General features: G+C 44.1%; 1 protein-coding gene across 5 annotated transcripts in view; it reads left to right on the forward strand.

Moving 5' to 3' along the window:
- LOC104673370 (caspase recruitment domain-containing protein 8) overlaps positions 1-18,047 on the forward strand; it is a 33,846-nt gene extending 15,799 nt beyond the window's left edge. For 4 of the 5 annotated variants that reach the window (XM_030942633.1, XM_030942634.1, XM_030942636.1 and 1 more), the window contains 5 exons: positions 53-315; positions 4,743-4,868; positions 13,764-13,905; positions 16,065-16,109; positions 16,901-18,047. In XM_030942633.1, coding sequence (XP_030798493.1) covers positions 53-315; positions 4,743-4,868; positions 13,764-13,905; positions 16,065-16,109; positions 16,901-17,166 — 842 coding nt within the window. In that variant the 3' untranslated portion in view covers positions 17,167-18,047. The remainder of the gene's footprint in view (positions 1-52; positions 316-4,742; positions 4,869-13,763; positions 13,906-16,064; positions 16,110-16,900) is intronic. The other variant, XM_030942635.1, reaches the window with a different exon arrangement.
- Positions 18,048-21,058: the final 3,011 nt, after the last annotated feature.

Consider the following 21,058-nt stretch of genomic DNA (forward strand, 5'->3'; position numbering starts at 1 on the left):
TGGGGGCTGCCGGGGCGCGTGCTGTCTCACTGCTGTTGCGGTTCTCCTGCAGCAGGTGAGGTGGACGTCTCCTGGTTCCTCATGGCCCATTTTAAGGATGAAGGGATGGTCCTGGAGCAGCCAAGCCGGGTAGAGCCTTTCTATGCTGTCCTGGAAAACCCCAGCTTCTCTCTGATGGGCATCCTGCTGCGGATCGCCAGGGGGACTCGCCTCTCCATCCCCATCACCTCCAACACGTTGCTCTATTTTCACCCCCACCCTGAAGACGTTAAGTTCCACTTGTACCTTGTCCCCAGCGACGCCTTGCTGACGAAGGTAAGCTGAGCGATTTAGGAGACCAGAGAAGATGACAATGATATTTCCAGGTTATCCCCTTGGCCCCTCCAGTGGAACAGAAAGGGCAAGACACAGTTTTCATGGAGAGAACATGGATCACCTCCCCGAGGGTCACCTATAGGTGCTGAATATTGAGCCACATGCAAGAATCCCCATAGAAATTCAGGACTACTGGGAAGGGACCTTCCTTTTCTGGCTCTCAAGGAGGAGATGGTTAGAAGAAGTAATAGCAGAGATTCTCTCACCACATTTCATTTTATCTTATTTTGTTTCTGAGACAGGGTCTTGCTCTGTCACCCAAGCTGGAATGCAGTGGCACAATCTCAGCTCACTACAACCTCCGCCTCCTCCTGGGTTCAAGCAATTCTCCTGTCTCAACCTCCCAAGTAGCTGGAATTACAGGCACGCGCCACGACGCCCAGCTAATTTTTTGTATTCTTAGTCGGGACAGGTTTCACTATTTGTGCCAGGCTGGTCTTGAACTCCTGACCTTAAGTGATCCTCCTGCCTCAGCCTCCCAAAATGCTGAGATTACAGGCACAAGCCACCATGCCCGGCCTCTCTCACCAAATTTTAGATGGATAATATCTGAATGACAGTCTCACACTCGCTCACACCTCTGGGATAACTCCTTCCTTTCAGTGGCATCTCCCTCTAGTGCATTTACAAAAGGCTGATGGTCCCACACGCTCTCTTAGATTAGTGATGAAGCAGATGTTCTGCTTTCTGCAGCTCCATAGCTGCTGTGTTTCTGAATAAAATGCTGCTTCTGTGCCTCCAGCCTTGGTGGGAAAATTATGCCAGGAAGATTTCATTAAACTTTACTGTCCTGGTGCCTACCATCTTTGCATCCCAATCACAAGAGGCGAGAGCATGCCTGGCTGTATTTAAGGTGGTTACTGTGGGTAATTTAAATACAGGAGACAATTGGCTGGGGGCGATGGCTCTCGCCTGTAATCCCAGCACTTCGGGAGGCTGAGGGGGGCGGATCACCTGAGGTCAGGAACTGGAGACCCACCTGGCCAACGTGCTGAAACCCCATCTCTACTAAAAATACAAAAATTAGTCAGGCATGGTGGCGTCTGTGGTTGGCAGGGTTTTTTTAAGCAGTTTGAAAATACAACTCCATTGTCTTCTGGCTCATAAGGTTCCTGCTGAGATGTCGACTGTTAATCGAATGGAGTTTCCTTTCTAGGTGACTAGATGCTTTTCTCTTTCTGATTTTCGGATGTTTCCCTTCACTTGGTGTTAGACAGTCTGATGACTCCATATCGTGGTGAAGTTCATGTTGCAGGGTATGTTAGTGGTGATGATTTGGACCACCTGTATTCAGATCTTTCAATATCTTGCTAGGCTAGGAAAATGTTCGCCAATTATTTTCTTAGATTCTAAATTTTTCCCTTCTTCTTCTCCCTTGGAAATACTGATGACTCATAAGTGTTGTTGCTTTATGTAGCCCCATACTTCTTTTTTATTTATTATTTTATTTTAGTCTGACTGAGTTAATTAAAAAGACTTCAGGTTCTCTCCTCTGCTTGGTCTAGTCTATGATTAAAGCTTTCCACCGTATTTTGTAATTTTTTCAATGAATCTTTCATTTCTAGATGTTAATTTTTTAAAGATATCTGTCTCCTTGGTAAATCTCTAGTTCACATCCTGAATGAATTTTCAGATTTCGTTGTATTGGCTTTCAGATTTATCTTGCATCTCTTCTTGAGCTTCTTTAAGTTCAATCTTTTGAATTATTTATCTGGCACTTTACAAATTTCATTTTGATTAGGATCCATTGGTAGAGAATTACTATGTTCCTCTGGGGGTGTCATAACACCCTGATCTTTTTTTTTTTTTGAGACGGAGTCTTGCTGTGTCGCCCAGTCTGGAGTGCAGTGGCAAGATCTTGGCTCACTGCAAGCTCCGCCTCCCAGGTTTACACCATTCTCCTGCCTCAGCCTCCCAAGTAACTGGGACTACAGGTGCCTGCCACCTTGCCTGGCTAGTTTTTTTGTATTTTTTTTAGTAGAGACAGGGTTTCACTGTGTTAGCCAGGATGGTCTCGATCTCCTGACCTTGTGATCCACCCGTCTCAGCCTCCCAAAGTGCTGGGATTACAGGCTTGAGCCACCGCACCCAGGCTTGAGCCACCCTGATCTTTCATACTTCCATTACTGTAATGCTGTGTCCCCACCCAAATCTCATTTTGAATTGTAGCTCCCATGATTCCCACGTATTGTGGGAGGTGATTGAATCATGAGGGCAGGTTTTTCCTGTGCTCTTCTCATGATAGCAAATAAGTCTCATGAGATCTGATGGTTTTATAAAGGGGAGTTTCCTGCAAAGGATCTCTCTTGCCTGCTGCCATGTAAGATGTGACTTTGCTCCTCCTTTGCCTTCCACCATGATTGTGAGACCTCCCCAGCCACGTGGAACTGTGAGTCAATTCAACTTCTTTCATGTGTGAATTACCCAGTCTTAGGCAGTCCATTATAGCAGCATGAGAACGGACTAATCCATGTATTCAACAAATATTTATTGTGTGCCTTATATATTCCAGGTACTATTTTAGGGGATGGGGATGCATCAGTGAAGAAATAGTGAAAAACATGACAACCTAAGATTTTACATGGAATGTTCATGCTATGGGAAAAATATATGTGTGTATAGTAAAATCTCTAAAAACTAAAGAATGCTGTTCTATTCTTTGAAAATAAGTACAGCAATATGTCTCTCAACCTCTGCAGAAATCAGTACATAAAGATAACCCTGTCAATATTATACTGAAGTCTTTGGTTCTTATACTTCCAATCTGTTGTTGTTATAATTTACATTGAATGTATCTGTTCATTTAAAATAATCATTCATCAGAGATGGCAGGATACATCATGTCTTTCCTCCATCAGTTTCTTTTTATCCTTCTGGAGTTGGTTCTCTTTATAGGCATATGTGGGATGCCTCCTGGATAGGTGTCCACATCCCGTCTTTGCTTCATCCCCATCATGATTTCATCTCTTTGCTCAATACAAATTGAATTTTTTTCTTTTATTTGATCTTCCAGGCCCAGTTTAGGTTTCAGCTTTGCCCATCCTTTCTTTGTCAATGTCATTGATATTTTTAAATTAATGTAATATGCATATAATGTATTGCTCCATAATTTTCAGAGTGGACACACCCATGTATCCAGCACCCAGAGGAAGATACAGAACATCTCCAACTTCTCTGAGGCCCCCTTGAACCCTCTCCCAGTCATTACCCCAAGGGTGTCTAACAGCCGGACTCGTAATGCCACCTACTGTCAATTGCTTTTAGTTTAAATTCTTGCTTGTTAATTCCATAAAGTCTCTATTGAGTTGCCCCTGAGACTTCTGAAAGGTTTTCTTATTGATTGAATTCCATTCTATGTCCTTGGTGCCTGCTCAGATAGTTCTGAGGTCTCGCCTTCTGCTCCAGCTGCTAGGCCTCTCAGAGGGGACCTCACTCTTCTGTATCTGCTCCCCGGTGCTCAGGTGGCCGAGCATCTCACAGCAGCCCTGTGATGGAGAGAAGTGACATCTCTACCCTCACCCCTCAGAGACGTGTTCACAGACACAGCCAAGCTACCAGCCCTCAGCTGAGGCACCAATAGGAAGTCCCTTTGTCCCTGGGTTTTATAAGTCCCCTAGTCAAACTCTCCACAGTGTAAAAATAAAATCAAACTATACAGGAATTTATCATAAGTTTACTATTCACAAGAAACCCTTTGGCTCTGAGAGGTCCATCAGCAAAATGTTAATAACATATCTGTTTTGCATAGAGGCATGTTTACATCTATCTAGTTTATCACTCTACCATCTATCTGTATATTTATCTCTGTGTGTCCCTCTGGGTGTTGGCTCCATGGGTGTGTCCACTGTGAAAATTATGGAGCAATAAATTATTTGCATATTTTATTAATTAAAAATGTAATCTAGCTATCAATCATCTCAATTTTTTTTTTTTTTTTTTTTTTTTTTGAGATGGAGTCTTACTCTGTCACCCAGGCTGGAGTGCAGTGGTGAGAGCTCAGCTCACTGCAACCTCTGCCTCCTGGGTTGAAGCGATTCTCCTACCTCAGCCTCCCAAGTAGCTGGTATTACAGACGTGCGTTGCCATGCCCAGCTCATTTTTGTATTTTTAGAAGAGACAGGGTTTCACCATATTGGCCAGGCTGGTCTTGAACTCCTGACCTTAGGTGGCTCACCTGCCTCGGCCTCCCAAAGTGCCGGGATTACAGGTGTGAGCCACCACACACAGCCCTATCCTCTCAATCTTTACATCAACTGAATCATATCCTACATGCTACTTAATATAATATATAGAAAACTTTTATGCCACTATTTGTGCTTATTTCCTTTTTTGTGTGCTTTCTGATGTTTCTTCCCCTTATTCCTCAGATGATAGATGATGAGGAAGATCGCTTCTGTGGTGTGCGTCTACAGACTTCACCCCCAGTGGAACCCCTGACCTTTGGTGCCCATTATATTGTGTCTAATTCTGCTCATCTGGAAATAATACCCACGGTTGGTAGAATTCAAATCTAACAATAGATTTCAGAATATTTTGTACTTTTGCAACAAATAGAAGAATTTTAGCAAAATGCAATTTTTTTCATTAATCATGAATACAAAGTTTTTAAAAATTGAAAATACGGCCGGGCGCGGTGGCTCAAGCCTGTAATCCCAGCACTTTGGGAGGCCGAGACGGGCGGATCACAACGTCAGGAGATCGAGACCATCCTGGCTAACACGGTGAAACCCCGTCTCTACTAAAAAAAAAAAAAAATACAAAAAACTAGCCGGGCGAGGTGGCGGGCACCTGTAGTCCCAGCTACTCCGGAGGCTGAGACAGGAGAATGGCGTAAACCCGGGAGGTGGAGCTTGCAGTGAGCTGAGATCCGGCCACTGCACTCCAGCCTGGGCGACAGAGCGAGACTCCGTCTCAAAAAAAAAAAAAAAAAAAAAAAAAAAAAAAAAAAAAAAAAAAAAAATTGAAAATACAGGAAAACAGTCTTAATCAAATTAAGTATTTCCAAAACCTTAACACAGGCAGAGGTAACATTTTAGCATTTGGGGCACTTATCTTGTGATTAAAAGTGTACATTTAGTTATCTGAATTGAAGTTTCTACTTCTCTGTTATGGTTACCTGCAGGCCTGACATCTTGCCTAGCTAAGTCACTTAACAAGTATTTGTTAAGGTGTTTGAATGAAGAAATATAATATCTTGGCTGGGCTCGGTGGCTCACACCTGTAATCCCAGCAGTTTGGGAGGCCGTGGCAGGCAGATCATGAGTCAAGAGTTCGAGACCAGCCTGACCAACATGGTGAAACCCCTCCTCTACTAAAATACACAAAAAATTAGCCAGGTGTGGTGGTGCACCTGTAATCCCAGCTACTCAGGAGGCTGAGGTAGGAGAATCACTTGAACCCGGGAGCTGGAGGTTGCCGTGAGCCGAGATAGTGCCACCGCTCTCCACCCTGAGTGAAAGAGTCGGACTCCATCTCAAAAACAAAAACATAAAATTAAAAAATAAAAGAAATATATTTTATATTATATGTTACATTTTTGTATTTTTACTGGAGATTACTGTATATTTCTGCACCATTGAAATTATTCCTACATATTATTTTAATAGGACATAATATGCCAGGTAGCTAAAACCCTAGAGCTTTTAAAATCACTTCATTATTATTCAGCATAGTTGAGTTGCTTGTAGTTTCTCATAACAAGTGCCTGGCAATAAATATTTCAATTCATACAGTTTTGCATTTTTCATGTGTAGCTAGAGTGCCCTAAGACAAATGACTGATTCAAAGAGAACTCACCAAGTTAAAGCTAGTGCATTTCCAAAGAGATTTTCAAAGATTTGCCACAATATAAGTTCTCAAGAATAAAGGACGAGATTATCCAACAAAATATCCATCTCTAGAATAAAGTATCAAAATTTAATTGTTTTCCAATTTGAATGGGAAAAAAATGTATCTCAGTCCATTTTATTTTTTGTTATTGTTGTTTCTTTACTTTTTTGAGACAGAGTCTTACTCTGTCTCCCAGGCTGGGTGCTCACAGCAGCCTCCTCCTCCCTGGTTCAAGGGATATTTGTGCCTCAACCTCCCAAGTTGCTGAGATTACAGGGGTGTGCCACCATGCCCGACTAATGTTTTGTATTTTTAGTAGAGATGGGATTTCACCATGTTGCCCATGGCTGGTCTCGAACTCCTGACCTCAGGTGGAGCCCACCTGCCTCTGTAGACTCCACCTCTGGGGGCAGGGCATAGCTGAACAAAAGGCAGCAGAAACTTCTGCAGACTTAAACAACCCTGTCTGACAACTCTGAAGAGAACAGTGGTTCTCCCAGCGCGGTGTTTCAGCTCTGCCTACTCAAGTGGGTCTCTGACCCCCATGTAGCCCAACTTGGAGACACCTCCCAGTAGGGGCTGACTGACACCTCATACAGCCGGGTGCCCCTCTGAGATGAAGCTTCCAGAGGAAGGATCAGGCAGCAATAGTTGCCGTTCTGCAGCCTCCACTGGTGATACCCAGGTAAACAGGGTCTGGAGTGGACCTCCAGCAAACTCCAACAGACCTGCAGCTGAGGGACCTGATTGTTAGAAAGAAAACTAACAAACAGAAAGCATCAACATCAACAAAAAGGACATCCACAGCAAAACCTCATCTGTAGGTCACCATCATCAAAGACCAAAGGTAGATAAAACCACAAAGATGGGGAGAAACCAGAGCAGAAAAGCTGAAAATTCTAAAAACCAGAGCACCCCAGCTGGGCGCGGTGGCTCACGCCTGTAATCCCAGCACTTTGGGAGGCCGAGGCGGGCGGATCACGAGGTCAGGAGATCAAGACCATCCTGGCTAACATGGTGAAACCCCGTCTCTACTAAAAATACAAAAAATTAGCCGGGCATGGTGGCGGCGCCTGTAGTCCCAGCTACTTGGGAGACTGAGACAGGAGAATGGCGTGAACCCGGGAGGCGGAGCTTGCAGTGAGGCGAGATCATGCCACTGCACTCCAGCCTGGGCGACAGAGCGAGACTCCATCTCAAAAAAAAAAAAAAAAACGAGAGCGCCCCTTCTCCTCCAAAGGATTGCAGCTCCTCGCTAGCAATGGAACAAAGCAGGACAGAGAATGACTTTGATGAGTTGACAGAAGTAGGCTTCAGAAAGTCGGTAATAACAAACTTCTCCAAGCTAAAGAAGCATGTTCTAACCCATCACAAGGAAGCTAAAAACCTTGAAAAAAGATTAGACGAATGACTAACTAGAATAAACAGTGTAGAGAAGACTTTAAATGACCTGATGGAGCAGAAAACTATGGCACGAGAACTATGTGACGCATGCACAAGCTTCAGAAGCCAATTCAATCAAGTGGAAGAAAGGGTACCAGTGATTGAAGATCAAATGAATGAAATGAAGTGAGCAGTTTAAAGTAAAAAGAGTAAAAAGAAAAGAACAAAGCCTCTAAGAAATATGGGACTATGTGAAAAGACCAAATCTACGTCTGATTGGTGTACCTGAAAGTGACGGGGAGAATGGAACCAAGTTGGAGAACACTCTGCAGGATATTATCCAGGAGAACTTCCCCAACCTAGCAAGGCAGACCAACATTCAAATTCAGGAAATACAGAGAACGCCACAAAGATACTCCTCGAGAAGAGCAACCCCAAGACACATAATTGTCAGATTCACCAAGGTTGAAATGAAGGAAAAAATGTTTAGGGCAGACAGAGAGAAAGGTCGAGTTACCCACAAAGGGAAGCCCATCAGACTAACAGTGGATCTCTCTCGGCAGAAACCCTACAAGCCAGAAGAGAGTGGGGGCCAATATTCAACATTCTCAAAGAAAAGAATTTTCAACCCAGAATTTCATATTCAGCCAAACTAAGCTTCATAAGTGAAGGAGAAATAAAATCCTTTACAGACAAGCAAATGCTGAGAGATTTTGTCACCACCAGGCCGGCCTTACAAGAGCTCCTGAAAGAGGCACTAAACATGGAAAGGGACAACCGGTACAAGCCACTGCAAAAACATGCCAAATTGTAAAGACCACTGATGCGAGGAAAAAAGTGCATCAACTAACGGGCAAAATAACGAGCTAACATCATAATGACGGGATCAAATTCACACATAACAATATTAACCTTAAATGTAAATGGGCTAAATGCCCCAATTAAAAGACACAGACTGGCAAATTGGATAAAGAGTCAAGACTTACCAGTGTGCCATATTCAGGAGACCCATCTCATGTGCAGAGACACACATAGGCTCAAAATAAAGGGATTGAGGAAGATCTGCCAAGCAAGTGGAAAGCAAAATAAAAAAGCAGGGGTTGCAATCCTAGTCTCTGATTAAACAGACTTTAAACCAACAAAGATCAAAAGAGACAAAGAAGACCATTACATAATGTTAAAGGGATCAATTCAACAAGAATAGCTAACTATCCTAAATATATATGCACCCAATACAGGAGCACCCAGATTCATAAAGCAAGTCCTGAGAGACCTAAAAAGAGACTTAGACTCCCACACAATAATAATGGGAGACTTCAACACCCCACTGTCAATATTAGACAGATCGACGAGACAGAAAGTTAACAAGGATATCCAGGACTTGAACTCAGCTCTGCACCAAGCGGACCTAATAGACATCTGCAGAACTCTCCACCCCAAATCAACAGAATATACATTCTTCTCAGCACCGCGTCGCACTTATTCCAAAATGGACCACATAGTTGCAAGTAAAGCACTCCTCAGCAAATATAAAAGAACAGAAATCACAACAAACTGTCTCTCAGACCACAGTGCAATCAAATTAGAACTCAGGATTAAGAAACTCACTCAAAAACCGCACAACTACGTGGAAACTGAACAACCTGCTCCAGAGTGACTACTGGGTAAATAACGAAATGAAGGCAGAAATAAAGATGTTCTTTGAAACCAGTGAGAACAAAGACACAGAAGCTCTGGGACACATTTAAAGCAGTGTGTAGAGGGACAATTATGGCACTAAACGCCCAAAAGAGAAAGCAGGAAAGATCTAAAATCGACACCCTAACATCACAATTAAAAGAACTAGAGAAGCAAGAGCAAACACATTCAAAAGCTAGCAGAAGGCAAGAAATAACTAAGATCAGAGCAGAGCTGAAGGAGATAGAGACACAAAAAACCCTCCAAAACATCAATGAATCCAGGAGCTGGATTTTGGAAAGATCAACAAAATTGACAGACCACTAGCAAGACTAATAAAGAAGAAAAGAGAGAAGAATCAAGTAGATGCAATAAAAAATGAGAAAGGGGATATCACCACCGATCCCACAGAAATACAAACTACCATCAGAGAATACTATAAACACTTCTACACAAATAAACTAGAAGATCTAGAAGAAATGGAAAAATTCCTGGACACATACACCCCCCCAAGACTAAACCAGGAAGAAGTTGAATCACTGAATAGAGCAATAGCAGGCTCTGAAATTGAGGCAATAATTAATAGCCTACCAACCAAAAAAAGTCCAGGACCAGACGGATTCACAGCCCAATTCTACCAGAAGTACAACAAGGAGCCGATACCATTCCTTCTGAAACTATTCCACTCAATAGAAAAAGAGGGAATCCTCCCAAACTCATTTTATGAGGCCAGCATCATCCTGATCCCAAAGCCTGGCAGAGACACACACACACACAAAAGAGAATTTTAGACCAATATCCCTGATGAACATCAATGCAAAAATCCTCAATAAAATACTGGCAAACCGAATCCAGCAGCACATCAAAAAGCTTATCCATCAAGATCAAGTTGGCTTCATCCCTAGGATGCAAGGCTGTTCAGCATACGCAAATCGATAAACATAATCCATCACATGAAGAAAACAAATGACAAAAACCAAATGATTACCTCAATAGATGCAGAACAGGCCTTCGACAAAATTCAACAACCTTCATGCTAAAAACTCTCAATAAGCTAGGTATTGATGGAACATATCTCAAAATAATAAGAGCTATTTATGACAAACCCACAGCCACTATCATACTGAATACGCAAAAACTGGAAGCATTCCCTTTGAAAGCTGGCACAAGACAGGGATGCCCTCTCTCACCACTCCTATTCAACATAGTGTTGGAAGTTCTGGCCAAGGCAATCAGGCATGAGAAAGAAATAAAGGCTATTCAATTAGGAAAAGAGGAAGTCAAATTGTCCGTTTGCAGAAGACATGATTGTATATTTAGAAAACCCCATCGTCTCAGCCCTAAATCTCCTTAAGCTGATAAGCAACTTCAGCAAAGTCTCAGGATACAAACTCAATGTGCAAAAATCACAAGTATTCCTATACACCAGTAACAGACACACAGAGAGCCAAATCATGAATGAACTTCCATTCACAATTGCTTCAAAGAGAATAAAATACCTAGGAATCCAATTTACAAGGGATGTAAAGGACCTCTTCAAGGAGAACTACAAACCACTGCTCAACGAAATAAAAGAGGACACAAACAGATGGAAGAACATTCCATGCTCATGGATAGGAAGAATCAATATCGTGAAAATGGCCATACTGACCAAGGTAATTTATAGATTCAATGACATCCCCATCAAGCTACCCATGACTTTCTTCACAGAATTGGAAAAAAAATACTTTAAAGTTCATATGGAACCAAAAAAGAGCCCGCATTGTCAAGACAATCCTAAGCCAAAAGAACAAAGCTGGAGGCATCACGCTACCTGACTTCAAACTATATTATAACCAAAACAACATGGTACTGGTACCAAAACAGAGATATAGACCAATGGAACAGAACAGAGCCCTCAGAAATAATACCACACATCTACAACCATCTGATCTTTGACAAACCTGACAAAAACAAGAAATGGGGAAAGGATTCCCTATTTAATAAATGGTGTTGGGAAAACTGGCTAGCCATAAGTAGACAGCTGAAACTGGATCCCTTCCTTACACCTTATACAAAAATTAATTCAAGATGGATTAGAGACTTAAATGTTAGACCTAAAATCATAAAAACCCTGGAAGAAAACCTAGGCAATACCATTCAGGACATAGGCATGGGCAAGGACTTCATGTCTAAAACATCAAAAGCAATGACAAGAAAAGCCAAAATTGACAAATGGGATCTAATTAAACTAAAGAGCTTCCGCACAGCAAAATAAACTACCATCAGAGTGAACAGGCAACCTACAGAATGGGGGAAAATTTTTGCGATCTACTCATCTGACAAAGGGCTAATATCCAGAACCTACAAAGAACTCAAAAAAATTTACAAGAAAAAAACAAACAACCCCATCAAAAAGTGGGCAAGGGATATGAACAGATACTTCTCAAAAGACATTTATGCAGCCAGCAGACACATGAAAAAAATGCTCATCATCACTGGCCATCAGAGAAATGCAAATCAAAACCACAATGAGATACCATCTCACACCAGTTAGAATGGTGATCATTAAAAAGTCAGGAAACAACAGGTGCTGGAGAGATGTGGAGAAATAGGAACACTTTTACACTGTTGGTGGGACTGTAAACTAGTTCAACCATTGTGGAAGACAGTGTGGCGATTCCTCAGGGATCTAGAACTAGAAATACCATTGGACCCAGCAATCCCATTACTGGGGATATACCCAAAGGATTATAAATCATGCTGCTATAAAGACACATGCACACGTATGTCTATTGTGGCACTATTCACAATAGCAAAGACTTGGAACCAACCCAAATGTCCATCAGTGACAGACTGGATTAAGAAAATGTGGCACATATACACCATGGAATACTATGCAGCCATAAAAAAGGATGAGTTCGTGTCCTTTGTAGGGACATGGATGCAGCTGGAAACCATCATTCTCAGCAAACTATTGCAACAACAGAAAACCGAACACCACATGTTCTCACTCCTAGGTGGCAATTGAACAATGAGAACACTTGGACACAGGAAGGGGAACATCACACACCAGGGCCTGTTGTCGGGTAGGAGGAGGGGAGAAGGGTAGCATTAGGAGATATACCTAATGTAAATGACGAGTTAATGGGTGCAGCACACCAGCGTGGCACATGTATACATATGTAACAAACCTGCACCTTGTGCACATGTACCCTAGAACATAAAGTATAATAAAATTTAAAAAAAAATTTTTTTTAATTACTATTTTCTGAGAGTTGTAGGGTTTGTTTCCTAAAGAAACTAGAAATTTGCATGAGCTAAGCTTTTCCTAATTCTGTCCTGCCTATGAGTTTAGCTCCCTATTCCCCAGGGCAGCTTTGCTTAGGAATCCTGGGGAAGTCGGGTGCGGAACGAAGAGAAGGAAGGACGTGAAAGCACAATGCCACATCTGACCCTTGGCTTCCCAGTGAGGCCAACACAGACCTGAGGAGCTGCCTTTGCCAGTTTTCTCACGTTTCTATATCATCTGAGATTCTGAGTTAGTAGCATTATTAATGAGGAGCCTCAGCACCTAAGACTTTTTTGTTTGTTTGTTTGTTTGTTTGTTTTTGAGATGGAATATCGCTCTTGTCACCCAGGCTGGAGTGCATTGACGTGATCTTGACTCACTGCAACCTCCGCCTCCCGGGTTCAAGCGATTCTCCTGCCTCAGCCTCCCGAGTAGCTGGGATTACAGGCACCTACCACCATGCCCAGCTAATTCGTTTTACCTTCAATAGAGACGGGGTTTCACCATGTTGAAGGCTCACCACCTGAGGTGGGGGTTCACCACCTGAGGCCAGGCTGGTCTCAAACTCCTGACCTCAGGTGATCTGCCCGCTGCGGCCTCCCAAAGTGCTGAAATCACAGGCATGAGCCACTGCGCCTGGCCAACACCTAAGATTTTTATACTCAGTTCAGATCATTTTTCTCTGACTCATGGGGTGTTGAGAGCTAGTTTACTCTTGCTTTCATAGAATAAAATTATTTCCTAACATTGTAAATTTAAAAGGATGTTTACTGGCTGGGTGCGGTGGCTCATGCCTATAATCCTAACACTTTGGGAGGCCAAGGGGGGTGAATCATGAGGTCTTCAGTTCGAGACCAGCCTGGTCACTATGGTGAAACCCCGTCACTACTAAAAATACAAAAATCAGCCGGGGCGTGGTGGTGTGCACTTGTAATCTCAGCTACTTGGGAGGCTGAGGCAGGAGAATCGCTCGAACCTGGGAGTCGGAGGTTGCAGTGAGCTGAGATTGCGCTACTGCACCCCAGCCTGGGCAACAGAGCAAGACCCCCTCTCAAAACAAAAACAAGAACAGGATGTTCAGGATGTTTACCTCTCTTCCTCTGTTTCCCCCTCAACCAGCCATGACATTGTGCAGAAAACAGGGGTTAAGTTCCATTGGCCAGTTCACTGTAGAGAGCTGGGCCTTTCCACCCTCCACTGCTTAAGTCAACTGCTATGTTTCCTCTAGGAGTTGAAATTGTCCTACAGGAGCCCTGGAGAAATCCAGCCCTTCTCGAAATTCTATGCTGGGCAGATGAAGGAACCCATTCAACTTGAAATTACTGACAAAAGACATGGGACTTTGGTCTGGAAGACTGTGGTGAAGCCAGGTAGGTGAGTGGGTGAGGATGGCATTTTTGGTGAGAGAAAATGCACCTCCACCATTGGATGTCAAAGAAGAAAGCTTGTTTCTCATTCCATCCCACATAAGAAGTCCATTGTCAGTATACTGCCAATGTGAGGACAACGAAAGTGATGGTATTCCGTAGGAAGTGAAATGCTCAAGGGACCTGAGAATGGGGATGGCCATGGGAATGGAAACCCCTCACAGCTGGGGGTAAAGAACAGGAGATTTTTTTTTTTTTTTTTTGACAGAGTCTCACTGTGTTACCCAGGCTGGAGTGCAGTGATACGATCTCGGCTCACTGCAACCTCCTGGTTCAAGTGATTCTCCTGCCTCAGTCTCCCAAGTAGCTGGGACCACAGGCACGCGCCACCACACCTGGCTAATTTTTGTATTTTTAGTAGAGATGGGGGTTTGCCCTGTTGGCCAGGCCAGTCTCAAACTCCTGGCCTCAGGTGATCCACCCGCCTCGACCAGCCTGGCCAACGTGGTGAAACCTTGTCTTCACTAAAATACAAAAATTAACCAGGCGTGGTGGAGGGTGCCTCTAGTCCCAGCTACTCAGGAGGCTGAGGCATGAGATGATTGAACCCGGGAGGTGGAGGTTGCAGTGAGCCGAGATGGTGCCACTGCACTCCAGCCTGGGCAACAAGAGGGAAATTCCATCTAAAAAACAAGATTTTTCCAGGTGTCATGAGCCTGCTAATTCCTTAATAGGGAAATTCTGGATGACGTGGGGAGACTGTGGGTGGCTGGGCCTCTGGGTGAATGTGCTGTTCCATGAAGCTGATGCTCTTCCTGGAAGTCCAATGACTAGAAACCCAATTTCTGCGCCTCATAGTCAATGGGAGACTCAGAGTCATCAGATTCATTCTGTGTTGGTGACACGGAGACTGAGCTGCTACCAACGGAGGGGTCACAAAATTCATCAGAACTTTAAACCACATCAGGGATTTTAGATAAAAGGATAAGACCATGTTGAAGGCCCCCTGGGAAACATCATTTCAATTATTTTCAAATGGGTAGCTCCAATTGTGAAATCTTCTATCAACTTATAAGTCCTGGTACCAACACGTATAAAAATTTACTCCTTTGGCTGGGCGCGGTGGGTCAAGCCTGTAATCCCAGCACTTTGGGAGGCCGAGACGGGCGGATCACGAGGTCAGGAGATTGAGACCATCCTGGCTAACACGGTGAAACCCCGTCTCTACTAAAAAATACAAAAAACTGGCCAGGCGAGGTGGCGGGCGCCTGTAGTCCCAGCTACTCGGGAGGCTGAGGCAGGAGAATGGCGTGAACCCGGGAGGCGGAGCTTGCAGTGAGCTGAGATCCGGCCACTGCACTCCAGCCTGGGCGACAGAGCGAGACTCCATCTCAAAAAGAAAAAAAAAAAAAAAATTTACTCCTTTAATGTTGATAGTTTATATCTAAAACACATTTACCTTGACTATAATTTACGTAAGACAGTATGATATGATATTGTTGTAACCCTCAGAGTTCCTATGACATTCTCCCGCCCATAGAAAGAGTATTGAAAAAATGGGCCAGGCACAATGGCTCACGCCTGTAATTCCAGCACTTTGGGAGGCTGAGGTGGGCGGATCACCTGAGGTCAGGAGTTTGAGACCAACCTGGCCAACATGGCAAAACCCCATTTCTACTAAAAATACAAGATTAACTGGGCATGGTGGCACATGCTACTCGGGAGGCTGAGGCAGGAGAATTGCTTGAACCTGGGAGGCAGAGGTTGCGGTGAGCCAAGATTGAGCCTGGGCAACGGAGACTGAGAGCGAGAAAGACAGGAAGGAAGCAAGGAAGGGAGGGAGGGAGGAAGGGAGGGAGGAAGGAAGGAAGAGGGGAAGGGGAAGGGGAAGGGGAGAACGGAAGAAAAAGAATGGAAGAAAGGAAAAGAAAAGAAAGAATACTGGAAAAATGTGTTCCTTTCTCTGATACATTTCCTGAATGGGCAGTGAGTGGCTCTTGACGTAATGGGGTTTCATTAGTATATTAGTGTGCCAAACAAGATCCCTGCCTTATAAAATGTATAGAATTAAATTATTTTCGTTGGCGCATGAAAGACTAGAAAAGCTCAGTAACGGTGTATGATTCATTGTATGTTATCTCCAATTCTTCCCTCTTTTGTAGTGGATATCCAGCTTGGAGCTGCAACCGCCCCACCTGCCTTCTCAGGTTAGTGAAATGTTTACGCTAAAGCCAGATGGATGTATCTGATATCAAGAGTCCTTTGAGTGCTTTGACATCACAAAGTGAGGCTCCATTCCTTCGAAGCTTATCATTTACAAAGAACAAGCGATGCCAGAAAAAAAAAAAGTGATGCCAACAAACAATGAGTATGATTTACTTAAGGGAGGATGTGAGGACATCACGTCCACACAAAGGAGCAGGCAACAGCAAGTTATTGGGGTAAATGTCTTGCATCTGGGGAACCATAAGTTAAAGTAGTTCTATATTGAACTTTGAGAAAGATATAGTAAATATGAGAGTAGGAAGTAAGATATCCAAAATGAAATGAACATGGGTTAGGCAACACCACAAGTTAAAGAGCCATCCCTGGCTGGGCGCGGTGGCTTACGCCTGTAATCCCAGCACTTTGGCAGGCCGAGGCGAGCGGATCACTTGAGGTCAGGAGTTCAAGACCAGCCTGTACAACTTGGTGAAACGCTGCCTTTACTAAAAATACAAAAATTAGCCTGGTATGGTGGCTCATGCCTGTAATCCCAGCTATCTGGGAGGCTGAGGCAGAAGAATCACTTGAACCCGGGAGGCAGAGGTTGCGGTGAGCTGAGATCGTGCCATTGCACTCCAGCCTGGGCAATGAGCGAAACTCCCTCTCAAGAAATAAATTAATTAATTAATAAAGACCCATCCCCCACCCTGGAATAATGAATCTTCATTTGGTGCAGATCCCAAATCCTGTAAGAGAGCAATTCTCAGAGTCCACAACTCCCCCTTTCATCCAGGTGCAGTCTTTGTGAGGGAGAACCACCGGCAACTCCAAGCCAGGATTGGGGACCTGAAAGGGGTGCTCGATGATCTCCAAGACAATGAGGTTCTCACTGAGAATGAGAAGGAGCTGGTGGAGCAGGCAAAGACACGGCAGAGCAAGAATGACACTCTGCTGACAATGGTGGAGAAGAAAGGGGACCGGGCCCTGGAGCTGCTCTTCAGAAGCCTTAGTGAGAGGGACCCTTACCTCGTGTCCTATCTTAGACAGCTGAGTTTGTAAAGGGAGTCAGTCCGAGAGTGTGGAAGAGAGAATCCAGCGTTCTCATTGGAAATGAATGAGTAGAAATGCATCCTTGATTCCAGTGTCCAAAACAGAGGAGGGCTGGGTCACATTTGCCCATCACACAGGCTTTGGGGACAGAGACGTCACCTGGAAGACACCCACTGGCTGTATCCCCATGCCTTTCCCTCAAGAATATCTGAAGAAAGTAACAATAGTGCTTTTAAATCTTTTCTAACCATGGCTCGATATATGACTATTCCATCCATTGACGCATTTCCTGAAGACCCAGAGCGAATAAGTCAAGGCAGTTGTGTTTATGCATGACAGGCTCTAGAAAGGAAAATTCTCCTGATGAACCTGAAAACCAACTATTCTGGACACTCTGTTTGATGTCTCACCATTCCACCACAAAAAGCAGGAAAGCTAACACAATCTCTCAATCGAAGAGACTCAAGGTATTTCTTAATGGTATTGGTTTTATACACGTTGTTCCTTTAACATTTTGTCTATTGCTGTTATTACTAGAATAATGTAAGTACGTTATCCTACAAGTACCCGGGAGGCAGAGGCTGCAGTGAGCCGAGGTCGCACCATCACATTCCAACCTGGGCGACAGATGGAGACTCCATCCAAAAAAAAAAAAAAAAACCCTTGGGAAATTGCTATGTATCTTGTACTTTTAATCATTGAGTTTTGTATAACTCATTGACTGTTTCAATAGCTCTCGAGGAAAATGGCCTATTAACGGATTACCAGATATTTACCATTACTTGATTTTCCAAATTTCATTCTGCAGTTTTCTTTTTTGTCTGAAAAACTTTGATTTGTAGTTCTTTTTTTTTTTTTTTTGAGTCGGGGCTGGAGTGCAGTGGCCAGATCTCAGCTCACTGCAAGCTCCGCCTCAGCCTCCGGAGTAGCTGGGACTACAGGCGCCCGCCATCTCGCCCAGCTAGTTTTTTGTATTTTTAGTAGAGACCGGGTTTCACCATGTTAGCCAGGATTGTCTCAATCTCCTGACCTCGTGATCCGCCCATCTCGGCCTCCCAAAGTGCTGGGATTACAGGCTTGAGCCACCGCGCCCGGCCGATTTGTAGTTCTTTTAGAGCAGATCTGATAGCTATGACTTCTCTTACTTTTCTTTCTTTCCTTTTTTTTTTTTTGTTTTTTGTTTTTTGAGATAGAGTCTTGCTGTCGCCCAGGCTGGAGTGCAGTGGTATGATCTCGGCTCACTGCAACCTCCACCTCCCAGGTTCAAGCAATTCTCCTGCCTTAGCCTCCCAAGTCACTGGGGTTACAGGCGCCCACCACCATGCCTAGCTAATTTTTTGTATTTTTAGTAGAGATGGGGTTTTACCATGTTGGCCAGGCTGGTCTCGAACTCCTGACCTGAAGTGATCCACCCACCTCGGCCTCCCAAAGTGCTGGGATTACAGATGTGGCCCACTGTGCCCAGCCATGGCTCATCCTTGTATTGTAAGTAATTTTGATTTGTACCCTGGACATTTGAATGTTATGTTATGAGACTCTACGATTCATCTGTATTCGACACAAAGTGTCCATTTTTTTTAAGTCTTCTATGAAGTGAGGTTTTCATGTTAGCTCATCTTTAAAGTCTGTGCAGTTCTATTCTATCTATCCCGTGTGTGCCTGTGAGATCAGGCGGAGGTTGACCTGCTAGTGCAGGTCTCAGGGCCTTTAAATGTGAATTAGGATCACAGCAGTGGATGCCCAAGTTGGGGTTACGCCTCGGAATTCAGAAAAGTCTTCATGGACTCGCTTTCTGCCGCTCCATGTGCTTTATTATTGTTATGCTGAGAGAAACGGCATTTTGTTGTTTTTCTATACCCTAACTTGAAGTAGAACTGAACTTTTGCATTTGAAGATTAAACACCATAATTTTATGAAAAAAATAAAAATATGTCGTTATTAAAACAAAGCAAGGTATATATTAATATGAGTTTTATTGATTCATTTGAGTATGTGAAGTTAAAAATACAAGTCCATTCAAAAGAAGGCACTAGGCTTCTTTTTTAAGTGACGTGTGTCACTGAGAGCTGATCCTACCATTTCACTTCCAAAAGTCTTTTTCAGAAGATAGCGTTTTAATTAATGTTAACACAAAGTGTACGAAATATATTAGTTTACTAACTCTACTTTTGTTATATCTTGACAAACTCTTTAATAGCTAAAGACTAGATATTATAAAATTAGGACCTGTTTATCCAGTATATATATAATATATACAGTGTGGCAAAGATAAATGGAATGCATGCTGGGTGCAGTGGCTCACACCTGTAATCCCAACACTTTGGGAGGCTGAGGCAGGCGGATCACCTGAGGTCAGCAATTCGAGACCAGCCTGACAATAATGGAGAAACCCCTTCTCTACTAAAAATACAAAATTAGCCGGGCATGGTGGCCCATGCCTGTAATCCCAGCTACTTGGGAGGCTGAGGCAGGAGAATCGCTTGAATCTGGGATGCGGAGGTTGCAGTGAGCCGAGATCCCACCACTGCACTCCAGCCTGGACAACAGAGTGAGACTCTGTCTCAGAAAAAAAGAGTAAAGACTCCGAATACCAAAGTTCCATTAACTGGCAAGTAATAGATCCAGGTCTACAACGCTCTATCTCCTAATGTTGTCTCCAGATTAATTTTTTTAAATCACCCAGGGGAGCAATCTGCAATGTCCTCTGGATCTGTGTCAACTCTTGTGTGGCAAATGACTGAAAGTTCAACTTCAGTGGAGTAAAAATATAGAGAGAGTGTCCTGGCTCTACTGAAAGCAAGGACAGGAGGTAGGACTGACCCCAGGGAGGCTGATCCATGGACTCCAAAAACACACAAGGAAGGAACGTTTCTCCAGGTGTCCACCCGGCCTTCCATGGTGTTGGCTCCACACAATATTCACATGAAGCTCACATCTCACAAGAGACGACCGGGAGGAGAGCAAGGGCAGCCTCTGATCCCTCCCGATGAGGAGAAGGCTCCTCGGGATGTTGTAATGTCTCGCAGACACATTTCCCATTCGGCGTATGTTTCCAGGAAGTCAGGGGAGCAGATTAAATTTTCAAAATCATGCCTAGAGGAGGGTCAAGATGGCTGGCTGGACACAGCCCGGAAGCACCACTCCCACCAAGAGAAACCAAGATATTGGGTAAGCCAGCAGACTTAGAGCAGATCTTCGGAGAGAAAACACCAAGAGTTGATACAGAGGCGATGCAGACACCAGGGCTGAAGAGCGAGGAACCTGGGAATGTGGTGTGGGGTGGCTAAACCCTAGGGCCAGTTCCCAGCACTGAAAGGCTCCTAGGGGAGGGTGAGTGAAGGGACAGAGAGACGGCAGGCTCTCACCCAGACCGCTGACGTCCCAGCTATAGGAGACCGACGCCTTCCATAGACATTTTTTTTTTCTTCTGAGACGGAGTTTCGCTCTTGTTGCCCAGGCTGGAGTGCAATGGCACGATCTCAGCTCACGGCAACCTCCGCCTCTCAGCCTCCAACAATTCTCTTGCCTCAGCCTCCCGAGTAGCTGGGATTACAGGCCTGTGCCACCACGCTCAGCTAATTTTTGTATTTTTAGTAGAGACGCGGGTTCACCATGTTGGCCAGGCTGGTCTCGAACTCCTGACCTCATGATCCACTTGCCTCAGCCTCCAAAAGTGCTGGGATTATAGGTGTGAGCCACCGCGCCCAGCCTCCATAGACATTTTGTCAGAGACATGTGAACCAGAGCAACTCCATCTTGAGTAGGAGCTGGACAAAATGAGGCTGAGAGCTACCCGGCTGCATTCCCAAATGGTGAAAACATTCTAAGTCACAGGAGGAGACAGGAGGTTGGCACAAGATACAGATCATAAAGACCTTGCTGATGAAACAGGTTGCAATAA

Source organism: Rhinopithecus roxellana, chromosome 12 (assembly GCF_007565055.1).
Source record: "Rhinopithecus roxellana isolate Shanxi Qingling chromosome 12, ASM756505v1, whole genome shotgun sequence".
NCBI lineage: Eukaryota > Metazoa > Chordata > Mammalia > Primates > Cercopithecidae > Rhinopithecus > Rhinopithecus roxellana.